This window comes from Mugil cephalus, chromosome 7, assembly GCF_022458985.1.
Source record: "Mugil cephalus isolate CIBA_MC_2020 chromosome 7, CIBA_Mcephalus_1.1, whole genome shotgun sequence".
Classification (NCBI taxonomy): domain Eukaryota; kingdom Metazoa; phylum Chordata; class Actinopteri; order Mugiliformes; family Mugilidae; genus Mugil; species Mugil cephalus.
Genome location: NC_061776.1, coordinates 16,480,959 through 16,500,056, shown reverse-complemented (window position 1 = coordinate 16,500,056; position 19,098 = coordinate 16,480,959). Strand labels below are relative to the sequence as shown.

The following is a 19,098-nucleotide window of genomic DNA, read 5'->3' as shown; positions in this document are numbered from 1 at the left end:
GACAGTGGCTAATCCACAGTTGTTGTTTTTTATATCCGCTTTAGGGAAGATCTTGACCTCATTTCCCCTCCATCCATCAAACCCCCCCCCCCCCCCCCCCCCCCCCCCCCCCCTCCTTACTCTTTATCCCCGTTTCACCTCTTCTTATGTATCAAACGGCCCGTAGCCAGATGGTTTGTGAGGCTCGAGTGAAGCAGAGCACATCCACAGCCTTTCTCCTCAGCTCTGCTGTCCTTTACGTGATTCTAAAGGTTAACTTGACACTCAGAGTTTCTTGCGTGTCCCGGGACCGAAGCTGTTCTTGTGCTGGTTTGCGCTGGTTTGTGCTTGCATGGCAGCGTTTTGTTTATGAGACAGTTTGTGGAAATCGTGGTCAGTGATTAATCTTCAGATGTGATGGTTTTTGAGGCACTTAACAAAGCTATGTGAGCCTTTGAGACTTCTTGGGGTGCATACCAAAAGCATATTTGAAATGTCTTAATGTCTTTGTGTGCGAGCCCACATTTGCCCTCTGAGACGAGGGCTGACAGAATACTAAAAAGTTTGTTAAAGTTAGACAATCCATTATAATGCTTTCACATTTGGGATCTGTTAAATTTTAATTGGTTATCAGCGTGATCATTTTCATGTCTGCAAAGGTGTGTTACAATGATAATTTATGATTAGAATTTAATATCCTCATATAATTCTGTCTTGTTGGATAACAAAGCTGCCAGCGCTGATTTTCCTATGTGATAATAACATAAATATTTATAGTAACTATGTGCTTGGGTGATAGATAGTCTCACAAGGCTGTTGATCCGGAAGATTTACCTTTAAAGCTACTGTGCTGGCTCAGGGAATACACAGAAGCCCCCGCAAAATGAGCTACAGATGTGGGTCTTCAGCCGTGCAAAATGATAGAAGGAAGAGGAGAGAGAGAGGCAGAAAAAAGAGGGAGAGAGGGACGCACAACCCTGAGTGGGTGGCTTATAAAAAGTGTTCAGATTGCATAACGTGACTGCTTTCATGGAAACGTCAAACCTTAGGGAGAGATTTTTTTTTTTTTTTTGTCTTTCATCTGCTTTATCTGATTCTAAATGACCCCTAGGCATATGAAAGTTACGAAAAACAGCCTTTTATTATTTCAAAAGGCTTATCTCCATGTAGAATTTAGGCGGCATTATTAATACCTTTTCACTGGGTTCATCTGACAACCCCACTGAGAGGAAAGGACTCTCTGTGACTCTAAAGAAGGAAGGTCCTTATCAAGGTCTCCTTGTGGTCTGTGTGCCAGCAGGAGGCAGACAGAATCATGAAGATATGAGCTCTCGGCTCAGACGATAATTGCTTTCAGCTTGGTTTTATTCATTTGAGTTTCCATGTTCTGTCTGCAAGCTGCTGCATGGGGAAGCAGGAGAGGAAGGGGAAAGCGGCATCCTCCGGTTTGCAACCGCACATAAAGCCACGACCTTACTCCTTCTCCTCTTCGGGCTTGGCGGTTTGTTCCAAAGAGATTCGCCCTGAGTTGAAACCTGCTGAAACAGTCAGCTTTTTGTCTGAAGCTTAATGGCTCTCCAGAGAGGATGTGGCAAATGTGCACAGGCCGACCGATTCTTCTTATACTCCTTCACTCTTTCTGTACTGATATACCCGAACCAAACTTTTTCTACCGCTCCCTGCCTTTGTTTCAGTTGTCTTTTCTTCCCCTTTTCAATTTTTCAGGATCCATTATTTAATGAAGTCACAGCTTTCAAAGGCCTGAAGCGGAATTTCTGAAATTCACACAAAAGGGTCCCTCACAGCTTGCACAGACGCCTTTGGTGAAAGGTGTCTGTTTATTTGGACAGTTTTGTCTCTAGGTGATTATATTGCTGTTGTTACCTTTGGAGGTTCCCTCCTCCCGTCCCTGTGAGCTATAAATACCAGGTTTCACATACTGTACACACATGGACAGGGCTCTTCTCCTTCTCATATAAAAGAGACATCACACATAGTCCACAAACATTTTACAGGCCCATTGACATAGCTCCGCTTTTACATAGAGAAGTTACTGTCAGGAAGGAATTTTCAATGGGGTTTATGGACACGTTGGATTTTACTTGCAGCGGCTGGAAAGCCAGGTTGTTGAAATGCTGTCTGGATGAGCCATGTACTGACTGAGAGCATCCTCTGGAGTGAGGAAATTCTGTTTTCCTGCTTTGTCCCCGCAGCCTTTGAGAGACTGTTAGCAACCTTTAGATTACAAACGTACTAGGCGCTCATGCCAAGCCTGTGCTTAGTGTCTTTACCGCACCATTGGACTGGATCCAATAAATCCCCTCTGGTTTTACAATAATCGAGTACAAACTGTCCGTGCTGGGTTGCCTCGTGACAGACATTCAATGCTGCAAAAATCTAGTATTTCATTCAGTGGTACCTAATCATGATTCACATCCACAGCCACCGTCTGTTCCATCCATCCATTAAATAATATTATTTAATGCATCTATTTGATCCACCCATATATGCACCGTTTTACCATTACTCCATCATACGTCCTCTCTTCATCCATCCATCTATCCGTGAACCTGCACATTTAACCATGTATTACCACTCACCCATCCAACCACCGTCTACCCATCCATCCATCCATCCATCCATCCATCCATCCATCCATCCATCCATCCATCCATCCATCCATCCATCCATCCATCCCACCGGTAGTGATTCCCCCACTGTGACAACCCCACTTCCCTCTGTTCATTTACCCCTCCATCTGACTCTCATTCTCATCCAACCATCTCCTACCTCTTCATTCATCCTTCCATCCAACCATTATTTTATCCCTTCATCCATCCATCCATTCATCCACCCTTCTATTTATCCATCCACCTATCTATTATCAAACGTGACCGCCCCATTTCCCTCTCCACTCCCCATTTCCTCCTGCCATTAATCCCTCTATCTTTCTCTCTTTCTCACACCAGGACGTTCTCACCAGTCAGTAGCGGCCCTCTGCTATGCTTGGAAAGTCACCGCACTGTCTCCTCCAAAAGAAATAAGAAAAGGGCCCGAAGACGGCGAGCATCAAATAAAACCGTGACAGGGAGCTATAAACATGCTTGTTAAGCATCTCTGTGCGCCAGTGCTCAGTGCCATTACACATGGTCATAGTATACAGTCTATAATGGGGCTAACTGCAGGACTGTCAGTGATTCAAACACACTCCGTCCATCATTCCTTCTCTCACCTATTCACTCTCCCTCACTCACTTAGTTCGTCTCACTTTCCAGTTTCCATCTTTATTTCTCCTACCTTCTCTCCATTTCCTTCTCAAAATGTCTCTAAGCTTCCTTCCTCTACGGCTACGATTTGGCCACCGATCAGACACCCTCTAAAGTCTAAGTTTTGACCGCCACATAAACAATTTGTCAGCGTCATCATGGCTTGGATTGCTTGCACGGGCACCGACCTCAAGCTTTAGAACAGCTGCAGTCCAATAAACGGCTAAAATAAGCACAGGAGGTCAAGTGTATTGAGTTTGGACTAGTTAGAAACGGGTCATGCAAATTATATGTCTATTTGTCTCCCATTTTGAATTACAGAGCTACTTGGGTTACATCCTGTATAAATCATCAGATCTGTGATCCATGACCCAACATTTTCTTTAGCTGGAGACAAATTGCATCAGGTTAAGTCAACGAAGTAGCTTTCCATTTCCGCTAGTGAATATATGTAAGCCATATAACTCAATATACCAGTTGTTCTCAGTTTCTTAGGATCCCGTTTATTTGATAATAGTTTCATAACCATGGATAGTGGATTGGCAGGTTTTAGGTCCACTTGTTGAAATTTTAATAGCTGGCGATTGCTCTCTTTGTCCAGTGGGATTTTTAGGATCAGTTACGCTCCACATTTTTTCTACTTTTCCAGCTGTTTTAGTGTTTTATGGTCAAAGAGCAAATGTTTTTTTACAGGGGTTTCCAAGTGATCAGTTTCTCGTCTTTGAAATTCCACCATCACTTCCAAATAACAAAGATATTTTACTCGGATTTAAAGAAAGTCCAGTTGAAGCATTCAAATAAAAATGAAGAGCTGACTTTTAATATCATGTTATTAAAGCTCCCGTCTCTGTCGTTGACTGTGTACAGTATCATACAGACTTGGCATTTTGCTGTATGTTTAACAGAAAAATCCCATGTCTTTGAAAGCAATTATGTTCATTTAAGCACATATGGTTCTGTGGACTGCCGTTCAGTTTCCAGTGTCAAGCGTCACACACTTTATGCTGAACTTTCACTCTGTTTGAGGTTTTGTTTTTCCAGAGACCACACAAGCTCGGCACGGTTAGATCAGAAGTTCCTTCTGCCACTTTTGCATCAGAAAGTTAAATTCAGACCAAAGTCCTTCAGAAGGTTAATACAGGCATACTATTTTGAAAGCATGTAATTTGGCCTCTTTGGGGAAGCCGCTGCAAGGTTTTAAGTTCACATGACATCAGTGGCATTACATAAAATGACATCATCATCGCCAAGGACAAGTCCCTGAAGCCTTGAAACGCCTGACTGAGCGCAATTTATGGTTTAGAGCAAAAGGATCTCTGGCAAAGTGATGACTGCTCACTTTCTTCTGCCATATTGTGTGAATGAGTGCATCATTAAACGCACACAGGCGCGCGCACACAGAGTGACATAATGGCTAAAGTTTCCTGTGATTAAATACACAGTAGCGAGCCCCAGTGCATGCTATGCAAGTTCCTCTTTCCTCACTTCTCTTTAAAACACTAACAGTGTGGAGAATTCAAACTTAACCCTCTTTCAGCCTGGGGACTCGTGTCCAGTCAGGCGCAACGACCAACATCTATAGTTTCAGTTCTCTTACACAAAGCTCCTGCCAGAGATACAATCTGTGCACAATGTATAGGGCAGCATCGAAAAAACAGATGGAATATTTCAACTCGCTCAACCCCACTCTGTGAGAGTCTTGCAAATGAATTTGTTGCGCCCATCAGTCAGAAATGCACTTTGTTCTTTGTTCTGTACCGCTTATGAGTCCTCAGATTCCACGGATCACCTCTTCACACAATTTCCTGTATTAACGAGGCATTTGCACCAGCAGTGCTTGGTGCATTTACATGGCCAATATATCTTCAATTCAAAGGATATTATTCTGATCACAGAGTCCAAGTAAACTAATCCAGTGACCAAAGAAGATATATCCATCTATATGTCTCTAAGCATCCATCAGAATGTAACTTTCCTGCTTCAGCTCACTGTGGGTCATTTAGTCTCTTAGTGATGTGGAGAAACAGAGTCTTTTTTCCCCAACTTGACTGAAAACACTTATTTCATACAATGTGGTTGGTTTTAACCACCTTCTTACTATTGTTTGAGAGTTCCTCCTGACTGACCTCAGCTGGTTCCATGAGACATTTTTATTATGACTGAGAATTAGTTTTTAACGGAGCCTCTGTCATCCTTTTTTTGTTGTATTTGCTGTTTCAGTTTGTGTCATTCTTATGTGTAGTAGTGTTTTATTAAACTTCTCACCTGTTTCTCACCTGTTTCTCACCTGTTTTAAGATATTAAGGCATTGGCATCCAAGACTTATCAGGCTGAGGCAAATAATCTAGTATGGCCACAGCAAAACTACCAGGCAACTCATTAACCCAGAAATAGAAAGTGAATACGTTCCCACTGAAGTATTCCTTTAAATATGCACAATAGTAGACTGGCATAACAACTGGTCCAACTGTTAATATTTTTGTGTTTTTCCTGGAACTCTGATAATATCCATTGCACAAAATACCTTTCTTTCTTTTTACCATTTCATGGAGACAATAATTTTATTATAAGTTTTAGTTTGGAGAGAGCCGATGCCTATTTTCATAAGAGTTTTACTGTAAAGCTTTTCTGCATGCTTGGATGCATTTTCCAAAGTTTGACGGTTTCAATAAATAGTGCTATTTAAACAGATGACATTTATTGTATCCAGTAACATTTGTTCCATAGCTAGACTTGAAACCAGCTTTATGCTTTCCTCACAAATTAGCCTGAGATCATTAGCCAAATATTAGTGTATGTAGTATGTGTGCCCTGCATGATTTTCATGTGTTAGAAAAGCAAGCAGAAAGAACAACTAACAATTAAGTATCTGCTCTTGTCTCGACCTCCAGCAATGACCACCAGACTCCTGAGGAGGGCCCTGGGCCTGGTGGCTCTACTTTGCACAGTGTCACACTTCAGCTCCGCTGACAATCAACTAGACCCTTCAGCCTCAGAGCAGGGAGTCACCTTCAGCCACGTCTATAAAATTGACATCCCAGGGAGCACCAGTTGTAAATTAGAAGAACTGCCAGCCCAAGACGAAAGAGGTCATAAAAATACTATTTCAATTAGAGCATGCAACTGAGAGTAATCACAGATAGATTATGAATAAATGTATGCATTTTATTATTTATATGCTGTAAGTATTTATATGGTATCTCTCTGGGTTGTTCGTTTTCTTAATAGTGTTTTTTCCCCTTGTGTATGACCATTGGGACCCATTGCAGTATATGTGGCAATTAAACAGAATATTTTTATCATATTTTGACAGAGTCCCCAAAAAATGGAGAGAATGACATTATCTTTAGACACAACATTAAGCTGCAGACTCCCAAGTGTGACTGTGAGGAGTCTGAAAGCTTCAAGTCTCTGTTGTACAGAGTCAATGGACTGGAAGAAGAAGTCAACTACCTAAAGACACAGTGTGCTCAGGGCTGCTGTGGAAGCGGCGGTGCTGCAGGTAGGCCAGATTTATCATCGGGAGAAAGCTAAAGTTAAAAACAAGTGGAAGCTGGAGGCAGTAAATCTTATTATAAACTTGTTATTTTACGAGAGTCAGTAATTTAATTCTGGTTTGCATGCTTGGACGGATTTAGTCCATAAAGAAAGAAGAAGTAAATAAGTTTGCAAGCATCAACAAACTGCACAACTCTCTCGCACCTATCTTTCTCAAGGTGTGGACACAAGTTGTAGTGGCCACGGTACCTACCAACAGCAGAGCTGCAGCTGCCTCTGTAACCCAGGATGGGAAGGCCCGGACTGCTCCGAGTCCTCCTGTCCTGACGAGTGCAATGACAACGGCCGATGCGTGGATGGGAAGTGCGTGTGCCATCAGGGCTACACAGGAGACGACTGCAGCCAGATGACGTGTCCGGACAACTGCAACGACAAGGGGCAGTGTGTAGACGGGAAATGTGTGTGCTTCCCACACTTCACCGGCGAAAACTGCGACACGCAGAAGTGTCCTAACGACTGCATTGGTAACGGCCAGTGCATGGATGGGAAGTGCATCTGTGACGAAGGCTTTTACGGAGAGGACTGTTCATCGGGTAAGACTTTCAAATGCTTAACTTTGAAGTTGAAATGGTTTCTAGACGCAAACTCTTTACTTAAGTGAAGAACAAATTACAGTGTATTGCATGTACATGTATAATCATCAGTACTTTGCGGTCTGCAGAATATTTTGCCTTACTGAACCTGCTAACTTCTATTTAGCTGACTAATTATTGTGCTGACATTTTCATTGAGAACATCCAGCATATCCTCTTTGGGTTGGGTGTTGGTGTTAATCCCATTTTGTAGGGGTCTCTTATCATATTTCAGACCAAAGACCCCACTGATGGAGAGATAAAGTAGGGCCCCCTATCTGTTATATCATAAATATACATTATAATTATCATTTTGCATTCAGTATTAAGCTATTATCCCTTCACTAAAATATGTTGGATTTATTTAATGTGTATTTAAAGAAATTTAAATTTGTAGGGGAAAATTAAAAAAATATATAAAATGTCTAATCAACCAAAGATTTTGCAGTACCTTCACGGACCCCCTTGGCGTCATGGACTCCCTGTTGAAGACCTATGCTATAACCGTTATATACAGAGGACTAGTGTTTGAATGAGCACATTTCAAACACTGAACTGTTTATGTGTAAATTATGTATTTTGGGGGTAATATCTTTTTACGACCCATGCTTTCATTTAGTTTCATCTGTGTGTTTTTCAGGAAACCTAGAGATCCCAATGTGACTTTGCTCTAGAGTCACCTCTATGGCTTTGACATTAAGTTGAACATTTAACTGTTATTCCAAAGACCACAGATGCTACAAGGAGCTCTGGGACCATTAAAATTATATCGCTTGCCCCTGAAGCCCAGTTCACCTTCACATAAATTTCCTTACGGTGTCACTTAGCATAAAACGTTTAGGACCTGCGTGAATTATTGTAAAGATCGGTGTAGATGTACCTTTGTGACCAATCTGTTTGGTTTTAGCATTCTCAGCTCACAGGGAACCACTGACCTTCCTTGTGTTCAGGGCAGGTTTTTCTAAGTGGCAGTTGCCCCTCTGGCTTTGCAGTTACACCAAGTCAATATCCCGGCACCAGAAAGAATTATGACCTCTGCTACTTAATGTATTTAACTTCGATTTTTGCTAATCAAAGAGATGGTCCAATAAGATTTTGCATTGTAGCTGAGAGCATTTTAACTCAATTAAACCAGCCCCCAACTTTCTTTGCAACCCAAAAAGCCTCTCTTCTAACATACACTAATGATTTGAATAATTTTAATAACCTGCAGCAGTGTCCTTTAGGCTATTGGAACTCTAGGGAAAGAAATACTTTCCCTGTCTATTTGTAATAATGTAGTAGTGTAATTAATGGCGTTTCTGACTGAACTGACTTCTATAATGACCATTGTGACCTACTTCTGTGGAATTCAAAGCATCTTCCCTCACAGTTATTTCAGATCCAGCAGCTGAAGTGGCCTTTTCGGTGGGGTGACCCCATGACCAGTGCATCTCTGGCCTCCAGAGAACTTATGACATCAGGTCACACAATACCCCAGGAACATAAGAGCAGCCATCAGTCTTTTGGGGCTCCATCTGGCTTTTACCCTGCAGAAAAATCATCACCTTTCCTGCCAAATGCACGGCGCACCAAACCACTATTACTGCACTGCCTGAGGAGCGGAGTACAAAATTGCATTTTGTGGGAATTTAAGGGCAAGAAAGCAGAAATGTGAGCAGTGCCAGTGAGGCACGAACACTGAATTTGCGGTGCTCCAGCCAATTCTACACTGATGTCAAAGATTTGGCTGCAAATAAATGGCACGGTATTATAATCTGTAAATGCCACCATCAGCCCATACCATCTATACTATACTTGTCTCGTGTTTCTTCCTCTACGATAAACACAAAGCACGTACTCAGATTTTGATTTTTAACATTGGGTAGATCCACCAAAAAGCAGCTTCTCGAGGGATTTCAGGCCCTGAACCACAGTTTTAGAAACTAGAATAAGAGCACGGATGGTTCAGACTGCACTACCGCAGGTTGGCCATGTCAAAGCTCGGATGATGATTCGGCTCGAGGGCCCCGCTCCATGTGTAGGTGCTGTTGAATGGAGTCCAACATCAACAGTGGCGTGGTGTCAGAGGAAAAGTCAGGGAGGAAGAGAGAGTGGGAGGCAAGGAAAAGAAATAGATTGTGTTGATCTTAGGTGTTAGTAATAATAGTGGTAATAGGCTACCAGAGAAGAAGGGCACGCAGGCGAAACAGAGGAGACGTTCTTTGTTTTAAGTGGCTACTTGCCATTTCAACACATGGATGATGGGTGTCAATCTGCTCTGCGGGTGATGACGATCGCTACGTGACTCCTGAAGTTTATATATATACTGTAACTCCAGCCTAGTGTCCTTGTAGCTTAGAAATCAGCAAAGCTCTCATGATTAGAACAGACATTTTCACTCTGGACCGTGTCCATCCATCAGATTGTTTAAAAAAAAAAAATGAGGAAACGCAGGTGAGACTATTAAGGCTACAGTGTTTAAATCTGCATCACCTCATTGTAGGTAAATTGGACATTATTATTGTACTTCTTATGGTTTATTCTTTATTCACATTTAAAGATCTTACATTCAAAACAGTGTCCCCCAGAAACTAAGCAAATTGAATCATTTCTCAGTTCATCCTGAACAACATTATTTTTCTTTTCTTTTCTCCAAGAACCCCAGACATGTCTTCATGTATTAATTTATTCACCCCGGCTGCTCTGAATTATTATTCGAGGGTAGAGCTTGTCGATGGTCGGCCTGGAGGGGGGGAACGTTAACTGCTCCTGGATGGAAAAGGGCTTCTCCGTTTGGAGAAAAACATTTAGCTTCCTGACTTCGCCTTGTGGAACAGCATCTGAATCTGATGTGAATTCCTTTCCTGCCAAAGTTATAGCCCATAAGCCGGAGATATAGACTCCTTCATGACCAATTTCACAATTATTCCCTTAAAACATACTTATCTTTCCGAGTGCCATGTTTTACTTCTTTAAGTCCTCTACCATTTATTTTCGTCTATTATACCCACAGAGACCTCATCTTGTTTGTGGAAAGCCTCTTTCCCCGACACTGCTGACTTGCTGTCTTTTTTGGCTGCTGTTTTGTTATAGTATTTCCCTGGTGTGTTATATACCTTCTTACTATAATTTTTTCCACCTTCTCCATCGAAGCACAGCGTTCTTGTATAACCACTCAAAAGCAGTGTGTTTTCAAGTAATCTTTTCCTCAGACCTCGGTAATTGTGCCCGGTTCGTGACTTCTTCCTCGCTCCTTGTAATAAGCCGTTGGATAGAATTGGTTTCCAACGTCCTTAAGTAAACGCGTGGACATGCACACGAGGTTGAAAGTAATAAAGGCCGACGGAGAGAGAAAGAACCAGATAACAGTCAAAGAAGCAATTACAAATTATCTTTTATTCTGCCTGCGTCTACCTTTCTCTTTTCTCTCAGTTCTTGGACCCCAGGGTCTGCGCTTGGTCCAAGTGACTGACGTCTCCCTCCTGGTTGAGTGGGAGTCCGTTGGAGGGGCAGAGTATTACGTGTTGTCGTATTATCCCAAAGATGATGAGGGTGCCCTGGAGCAGGTAGGTTTCCTTCTTTCTTTCTTTCTTTTTTTTTTTTTTAAATATCAGTGTCAAACACAGGACACATAGCACAGATCCATATTATATCAACTCTTTCTTTTGGATGTTTGCTTTTTAGGTTGAGATTTCCAACACAGAGAACTCCTATCTCATCACTGGACTGACCCCTGGGGTTACCTACGTGGTCGAAGTGTACGCCATGGTCAAACAAATCCAGAGTGAAGCAGAGAAGCTCGAAGCCACCACAGGTGAGCTTGACAATTTCTTTTTTCTTTTTTTTTTCTTTTTTCGTAACTGGTGAGAACTGGGCTGGGTCACTGCTTTTAAAGGAATCCGAGGTCCACAGTAAAAACAGATGTGACCTATTACATGTGGCTGTGGGGCTAGGTGGGGCCTTCAGGTCAGGTCTGAGGGACTTAGTTGGATATTCTCTAGATTAAACAGACACATTTGAGGTCAAATAGAAGCTCGGAATGAAGCGTGAAAGTACTTGCGAGAAACAAGACGTGCTGTGGACTGTTAAAGTAAAACTTCACCGGTTAATGGAGAGCGTGTTCCAGTCATTCAAAATTGATTTGCCCTTATTTTTGTAGGATAAGCAGATTTGTCTGTTCATTTGTATTTAATTCAATTCATTCATTTTATTCATTTGTCTTCGACACAAATGCTGCTTTAAAGAACAGGAAACAATCTGAAGCCTGTCATTACTAAGTGTTTTATTAAGCGCCGGTTTGTTAGACATTAAATCTTAAGGTAATTACAAGGAAGTGGCTCCGAGGATGTGTTTAATATAAACTGGACTCCCTCACAGATGTGGTAAGAGACAGATGTGCAGAGAAACAGATTATTTCACGGAACTGACTGGGGTGAGTGGGATGTTGAGAAAGTGGCTGTGTTTGATTTTAATGTGTGCGGTTAGCCTAGTGTGCCATGGAAAGCCCCACGGAGCATGGCGTCCCCATATGGGCATAAGAAAACACGCCATCATCTGGTTTGTGCTTGTGTGAGGAGAACACATCGAAGGGGTACACATTTGTCTGGTCACATAGTTTTCATTTTCCACTTCAAGCACGATATACTTCAAAAGACGGTGAATGTTTTTTTCCCCCAGAAAAACGAAATAGCTGGCTTAAAAAAAAATAAAAATAAAAAATACAAATACAAAAGCTTTTCATTTGGTGATATTTGTTTCATATGATGGTTCTGTTGTGTCTTTTTTTCCCACAATGTGTTACAAATTCAAGGCATCCCTTGTGGCTTTGAGAATATTCAGTATTATCAGATGTGTCATCTTCACATTCATCTAGTGCCTGAAAGAGTCCTGAAATAAAATACAATCTAAAAATTATATGTCACAATCAACAGTAAATGACTTCGCCTTTAGCGTTTATGTGCCACTGATCACTAATTACAAATACACATCGTTCAGCTTCATACAGCCTTATGAGAAATAACCAGATAAGAGGATGAATCTTAAACAACAAAAAATGGCCAACAGTGGACAACAATATTAAAAGTATGAAACAATGCATAATGATGTACGTAAACACTGAGCCATCTGAGTGCTTTACAAAAATAACAGAAAGTCCTCATTTAATGTAATTATGTACCAATTACTAACCACAAACATAGCCTGAAAATGAGTGCACGGGCAAAAAATAATGTCCTCTGACAGCTTTTCGTCTAACTTTTCATCATGTGCCGTTTGTTTTTACTCTGGTCAATTTCACTCAGTGTGGTCTTTTCCTGTCATTCACTTTGTCTCTGTATCCAGACATGATAATGTCTTCCTGACTTTACGCTGACATACAGTACGCTCAGCATATCTCAGGACAAATAACAAAATACGAATGTGATATTTACTTGATGGACAAAAGGGACATTTCTTCTTGGTCCCCACCCCAGGAATGTCACATTTTAAGTTGCAAGAGAAATCATCATCTACCTCGAGGACACGTTGGAGCGGAGCAGGGCAGATGCTTTTGATTCGACAAGATTTAATGCAGGCTTTCTAATATGAACTTCGTGTCTCCACCAAACGCTGCATCCTTCCCAGATGTCTCAGCTATTGATGATATCCGAGTCCTTGGCCAGACCGAGGTCTCTATCCAGGTGGACTGGAAGAACCCCCAAGCTGAGCTGGACTACTTCAGGCTCACACACACTGACCCCGCGGGACAGGAGGAGGAGCTGAACGTACAGAGGAGCCAAGAGGCACGCACCAGGCACACTATTGTGGGTGAGTCTTTTAACAGAGGGAAGGCAAGTTTGCACAGAAGGGCCCGTAAATCATTTCTGGAACTGTTGGACATATATAGTAACCTAAGGTGTCTGTCCACTGTCAACATGGCTTGTCTTACAATAACCGGAGTCTACTTTAATTTATGTTCCTCACATTAAATCATGCGACTCAGTTGACTTCACAACCATCCAGGCTTAATGCTGTGTAAAGTGAATGAATCACATGCATTATACACACACAAACACACAAGCACATATTAAATATTCACACTCATGCAAACACATGCACTCAAGAATTTGCATGAAAATACCAAAATCTATCGTTTAGAACTGCATAAAATACAGGGATGTAATGCAAATGCAATGGAAAACTGAATCTAGAAATATCCTTTCTGTTTATGTCATACATCATTACATTCAAAACTGTGGCATATTTAATGCAAAGTCGCTCCCTCGCAGACACGTTAGGTGTGCACTTCCTCATCTTCATCTAAGCGCTCACTGCGGCTGCTGCTGCTTATTGTTCCATTACTCCCCACAATCTTTCAAACTGACGAAACTGGCTGTCGTCTTGTTTTGCGGACGCATTTAGCGTAATGATGCAAGTGCTGTCCTCGCCGTTGAAACGCATCTTATTTCCTGTGACCACTTCATAATAAAAGTCGACTCGTGTTCTGCCGCTTAAACGCTTACAGTCTGACCATGAAGATAGGAAACGCTCAGTTGTGCATCAGCAGCGAACACATCCACGATTTAGCATGCAGCATTCACATCCAGACGTCTGTTGACAGAGATTACACTGCAATAACTTAATGCAGCATTTTTGTTTGCGCAAATGTTGCCACAGAAACCCAGTTCATACTAGCAAATATACATAAATAATGCAGGACTTTTATCAGTGGTCTTTTTTCAGGAGGGGAAATGTATTGTGCTGTCTGATTCAGCAATAAAAAGTTGCCTAATTTATTTAAATTAAATCTAAATTAATATTTAAGATTGCAACTCTAAATGCAGAACTTTGGGGCATTATAGTACAGACTCAGAGTTGAGAGAAAAATGTGTCTTTCCACAGGTCTGTATCCAGGAACAGAGTACCAGATCACAGTGCAAGCCATCAAAGGAAACTCTGAGGGACAGGCTTCTTCTGTCACAGGAGCCACAGGTCAGTGTCAAGACATCACCGTCCACGCGTCATTTCACCTGATGTCTCATTATCGGTAAGCACAAAATGAGGCCCAATCTTCCTGAAATTGACTTCTGCCTGACATTAATCGCGTTGAGGCTGCATTCGTGCTACCGCCGGCGGTGCCTGGCTGTGGATGACACTTAAAATGATAGATCAGCCACTTGTGGAAGTGAAACACATTAAAGACACAGCGAGGATAACCACATTCCACTTAGCTTTGAATTGGGTGCAGCATCAAAGACAGCTCTTAGCTCTTGTCATTGTACCTATAATTCAGCGGCGGTCACAGCCTAATAGGAAAAACACACAATCTGTTACATACATTACCGACATGCCGCGCTATACAACCTGCTATTACCGTCCGCGCACAGCCAAAGATAATAGCATAATGAGTCTGACCAGCAAGAGGCACGATTATGGGTTAATGATGGAGGGCTGGAATTTACGACCTAATAATCTGGACAATTTGTAATGGACATGGCGAGTATGGTCACCCAGAAGAAACCCGATATGAGTAGTGTAACGACTGCGAGTTGCTCCCTGATGGTTGAGGTGAGAAGGTCGGTGATTTACAGAGTCCATCTGGTAATGTTGGATGCGAGTGTTTTGGTTAACCGTGATTCGGTTTTAGTGCGTGAGGAGGAATCCATTTTGAGACTTTAACAACCGTTCTCGACCGTCGGGCTGCTGTGAAGTAATTATTTAAGAGACTGACAAATGGTCCACAGCGACACAAAAGGTTTTCACTTACTACCATCATTCCCTCATTCTTATTCCCTTTCCCTTCTTTTTCCTCTTTCACCTTCACTCTTTCAAAGCTTACTCCATTTAAAAGCAGTCTCCATTTTGATGTTTTTTTTTAGACACAGCAGCAGCCAATTTAATGGTTTTTAGCCAGCGAGGTACATGTATTATCAAGACTCACGTCTTCTTTTGAAGCCAGTCAGGTACCCAGGGCCCTCTGCTAATCTTTTCCTTTTTTTTCCCTCTCTCTGTGAGTGCGCAATGCACTTGAGCTGTAATTGTGCACGTGTGTGAATTGGGTGAGTTGGCTAATCTACAGCAGACAGACAGTGGCTTGTCTCCACTCCAGCAGCTACAGTCCCTCATTTTACGTGGAGCACGGAAGGGTTTAGAGGTGATTGAAGAGGATAGTCGTCAGCTCTGTTTTCCAGAGAGGATGTGTTGGTTTCATGATCACCGGCGTGGCGCACGGGAGAGTGGAGTCACCTATAATCTATCTAAACAGGCCTTCGACCAGCGTGGTACGCTGTGGGAGGAAAGGGAGCGCGAGGAAGAATTATGGAAAGTACCATGTACAGCAAGAATAAAAATGAAAGTAATGAAGGGATGATAAAGATAATCAACCGCACTGGTGGTGTCACTGGTTTGGAATTTAGCTACAGGGACCAAAAAGTTTTGTGCCAGGCTGTAAACATAATTATTTCTGTGTATGCTTCATTTTTAAGAACTAAAGCAAAAGGTTTATTATTTAGAAACTTTCTTCTTTGTTTTTTTGCAAGGTGGCACAAGCGGTTCCAAAAACTATATTTAATATTTACTGCGCAGTTGGACACCCCGTGTGACTAACTGTAACTATAAGTTATAGCGTCTCAGCTTGCGGTATGCTGGAATTACGGTCGTCTCGCAGAATGCGCACGGATTGTTCCTGTAGGTGGAGGTCCGTATAGTCTCCATTCCTCACCATCAGTTTCAGGGTTCGAAACGTTCCAACGACAGCAAACATTTAGGAGAATGTCCGAATGAAAGGAGGCTCAATTTGGAGCAGACGTCTCGCAGTCACCCACCTGCCAAAAGATTATGAGGCGTATAAACACAACATACCACGGCTGCTACTGCTGATTGAGATTCAATAAAGTCACCACTGAGGCCGGCGTAACCGAAAGCAGATGGCTTGGCCCGAGTAAAGAGGGTTGAATCTCGAGTTGTTGTGTTATCTGGATACGCTATAGCGCCTCGTGTCCTCCAGTGGGAGAGTAACCTGGCTGCTCAGGTGTTTCCATAAGAGTGTGTTTTTTTGTTAATTAAAAAGAATTAAATGAAGTAGCGAGGATTCAATACAAATTCATGAAAAGTAAAGCTGTTTATCTGCCCTGCACCTGTTTGATTGTATTAGTGTCGTATAGCAGCTGTTTTAAGTGTGTGAGTATGCATATTAATGTGATAAGTTGTGTTTGTGAGTGTGTTAACATTTTGGAAAGGTTATACTGTTTGACTATTAATCAAGTACAGATTAACAGCCTTTTTTTTTTAAAAAAAAACTCCTTTACTTTGCTTAATATTAATCTTAATATATCAAAGTTAATGGATATTTTACTCGTGTTTAATTGTGAGACTTTAGACATGAAATAAATTACTTTTTGTATGTTTATTACTTCCTCTGCAGTATTTGATTTTACAGGTTTTCACCATTTAGGGATGTACTGTGCATGAATGATGAGAGGATGATTTATAATGACAACAGTGAGGATTTCATGTCCTTCATGTGATAGGTCTGGATGTAGCGATGTGTGTATGTCAGTTATTTCACCCAAGAATTATGAGCTGCTTCCCGTACATATAGATTCTCAGACAAGCATGAAAAAAGGTCTTTGGTAGCCAAGGGACCACCACAACAAAACACATGTCATACCTGACATATTACAGACATATTAGAATGGCACCCTATTGACTCCGTCCGTAGACATATTGTACTGCTTTCATTGTACAGTAAGGCTGTATGGCTGCGAGGCTGCAAATGATGAAAGGCAGCCTGTTACTGTTTGCCTTGTGGTCAATGCCTCTGCGGAACCTGCCACCCATAATGGATAAGCTGTTTTCCAAATGGCCAAAGCCACAGCTTGTAGCCCGATAGCCACTGACGCTGCACAGCTAGTGAGGTAGAACGTCTGGGGTAACTGGATCCATCATACGCTGTAAGTTCAGAGCAAATGGAAGGAAAAAAAACTAATAACATATAGAATGTGTCAGGCAGCCAAGGCAGCAGCTAGGTCGTCCGTAAGAGCGAAATGAGCTGCACTTCTTTGCTCAGAGGGGAACGAAAAACACCAAAGCGGGAGAAGGAAACATGTGTTCTGAAGGAGAACAAGGCACATATAAGTGGTTGTTTTGCTGTTGTAAATCAAAACCCCATTTTTATTATTATAATTTTAACAGGAGAACATGTGTTGCCGGCGTTTTCCGTTTCGTCAGGAACGCGAAGCTCGCGTGAAGACAGGAGGCAGGGTTCAGCTTGTGCAAACAGCCTTTTGTTATAAATATTTCAACATTTTTAATCAGGTTTTGGTCATACTCTCTAAGCGCTGCTGTAGTAATAGTTAGTAGTTGTTATCACTGTCTGAATGTTCACGGTCCGTGTGAGAACATTCAGCGTGGCACAAAAATAAAACAAACTTTTTTTTATTTATTATTATTTCATTCAAGGATTGACTCTTGATGGATGACTACACGTTGCTTCAGTCACATTCCCGTAAATGTGTGTCTGCGCGAACGTGTTTCTGTATGATTGAGTGGCTTCAGCGTCGCTCACTTGCGGCGCTCAGACTCCTGAACGACCTCTCATACTTTAGGATTCGCAGGAAACGCTCGACTCTGATAAAATAGAGCTATTATAAATTCTTTCTGCGGTATGGCTCATGACAGGCCGTCAGGCTCCGCAGCCGCAAGGACGGAGAAGTGACGGAGGGAGAAAAGCACAGAGACAAAGGGGTGATGTAGAGTTAGACAGTTGCGTGGTTCCTTTCTTCTCGTGGATGCATCATCAATCAGCCTCGCCGATGCAGACTGCACACTGACACAAGACTGACCTCGACCGAGCTGCTGCCAGAGCGGAATCATCCTAAATGATGATTGCTTTTACATTTCCCTTCACTTCCCCTGTGTCTCTCTTACTGCTCGGCGTTCCCTTTTATTTTCCTGTCTTCCCCTCTTTGTTTGCCGTCTCCCTCCACGTTCGTTGCTATCGCCGCGACAGGCTCCCAACCACACTTGCGATACAACCAAGCGCTCCGACTGCGCCTCCCGCGTGCGTCCTGTGATTCCTCCAGCCCGCTAACTTTATAAACAGAGGCGCCGTTTTCTGTTTTGCTTCTGCACCCTCCTCCCTCTGCAGTCCTTGCCGCGGAGTTCAACGAACAGGACAGGAGCCGGGGTCGGTTTGCGTGCTGGTGATGTTGTTTTGAAGAGCTTAGCAGAGCTCTCCAGCTGAGCCAGAGTACAGATTCTCCTTCGGTGAAATTGCCGTTGCTGGCGTCCATACAAAACAAGCCACATGAACAACCTTGCGTGAACTGGTGTCAAAAGTACATAGGAGAAAAACACGTGGTGTGAATGACTCCTCAGCACACTGTGTCTACTACAGATGACAGCCAGTGACATTTCCTCAGAGCGCTCTATTGTTCCTTCTTGACAAACGCGGCTGCAGAATATTTATACAGCTTAGTCTGAAGGGACCCGCGCGCCAAATGAGAACAGCTTGTCAAATGGTCAAACAGCTTGAGATACCACCTCCCCCTTGCACACTTCCTTTGTCAAAATTGCAGAGACTGTGACAACTTTTTGTAACAGATTCTGGTTCTGAATTTCACTTCAGCCAGCTGTGCAGAGGTGAAAGAGTTGGCAATAAAGCTGTCATTTTTTTTTTTTTTTTGTAAATTTTTCAATCATTGTGCATGTGCACACGAATAGCAATACGCTAAACGTGGGCCGGGAAATACCCTCTTCTATCC

General features: G+C 42.4%; 1 protein-coding gene across 6 annotated transcripts in view; it reads left to right on the top strand.

Annotated features, from left to right (window-relative positions):
- tnn (tenascin N) overlaps window positions 1–19,098 on the top strand; it is a 32,961-nt gene that overhangs the window by 392 nt on the left and 13,471 nt on the right. For all 6 annotated transcript variants that reach the window (XM_047590253.1, XM_047590252.1, XM_047590254.1 and 3 more), the window contains exons 2-8: window positions 6,137–6,334; window positions 6,559–6,747; window positions 6,962–7,336; window positions 10,790–10,923; window positions 11,042–11,171; window positions 12,980–13,162; window positions 14,237–14,326. In XM_047590253.1, the coding sequence (XP_047446209.1) occupies window positions 6,139–6,334; window positions 6,559–6,747; window positions 6,962–7,336; window positions 10,790–10,923; window positions 11,042–11,171; window positions 12,980–13,162; window positions 14,237–14,326 (1,297 nt within the window). In that variant the 5' untranslated portion in view covers window positions 6,137–6,138. The remainder of the gene's footprint in view (window positions 1–6,136; window positions 6,335–6,558; window positions 6,748–6,961; window positions 7,337–10,789; window positions 10,924–11,041; window positions 11,172–12,979; window positions 13,163–14,236; window positions 14,327–19,098) is intronic.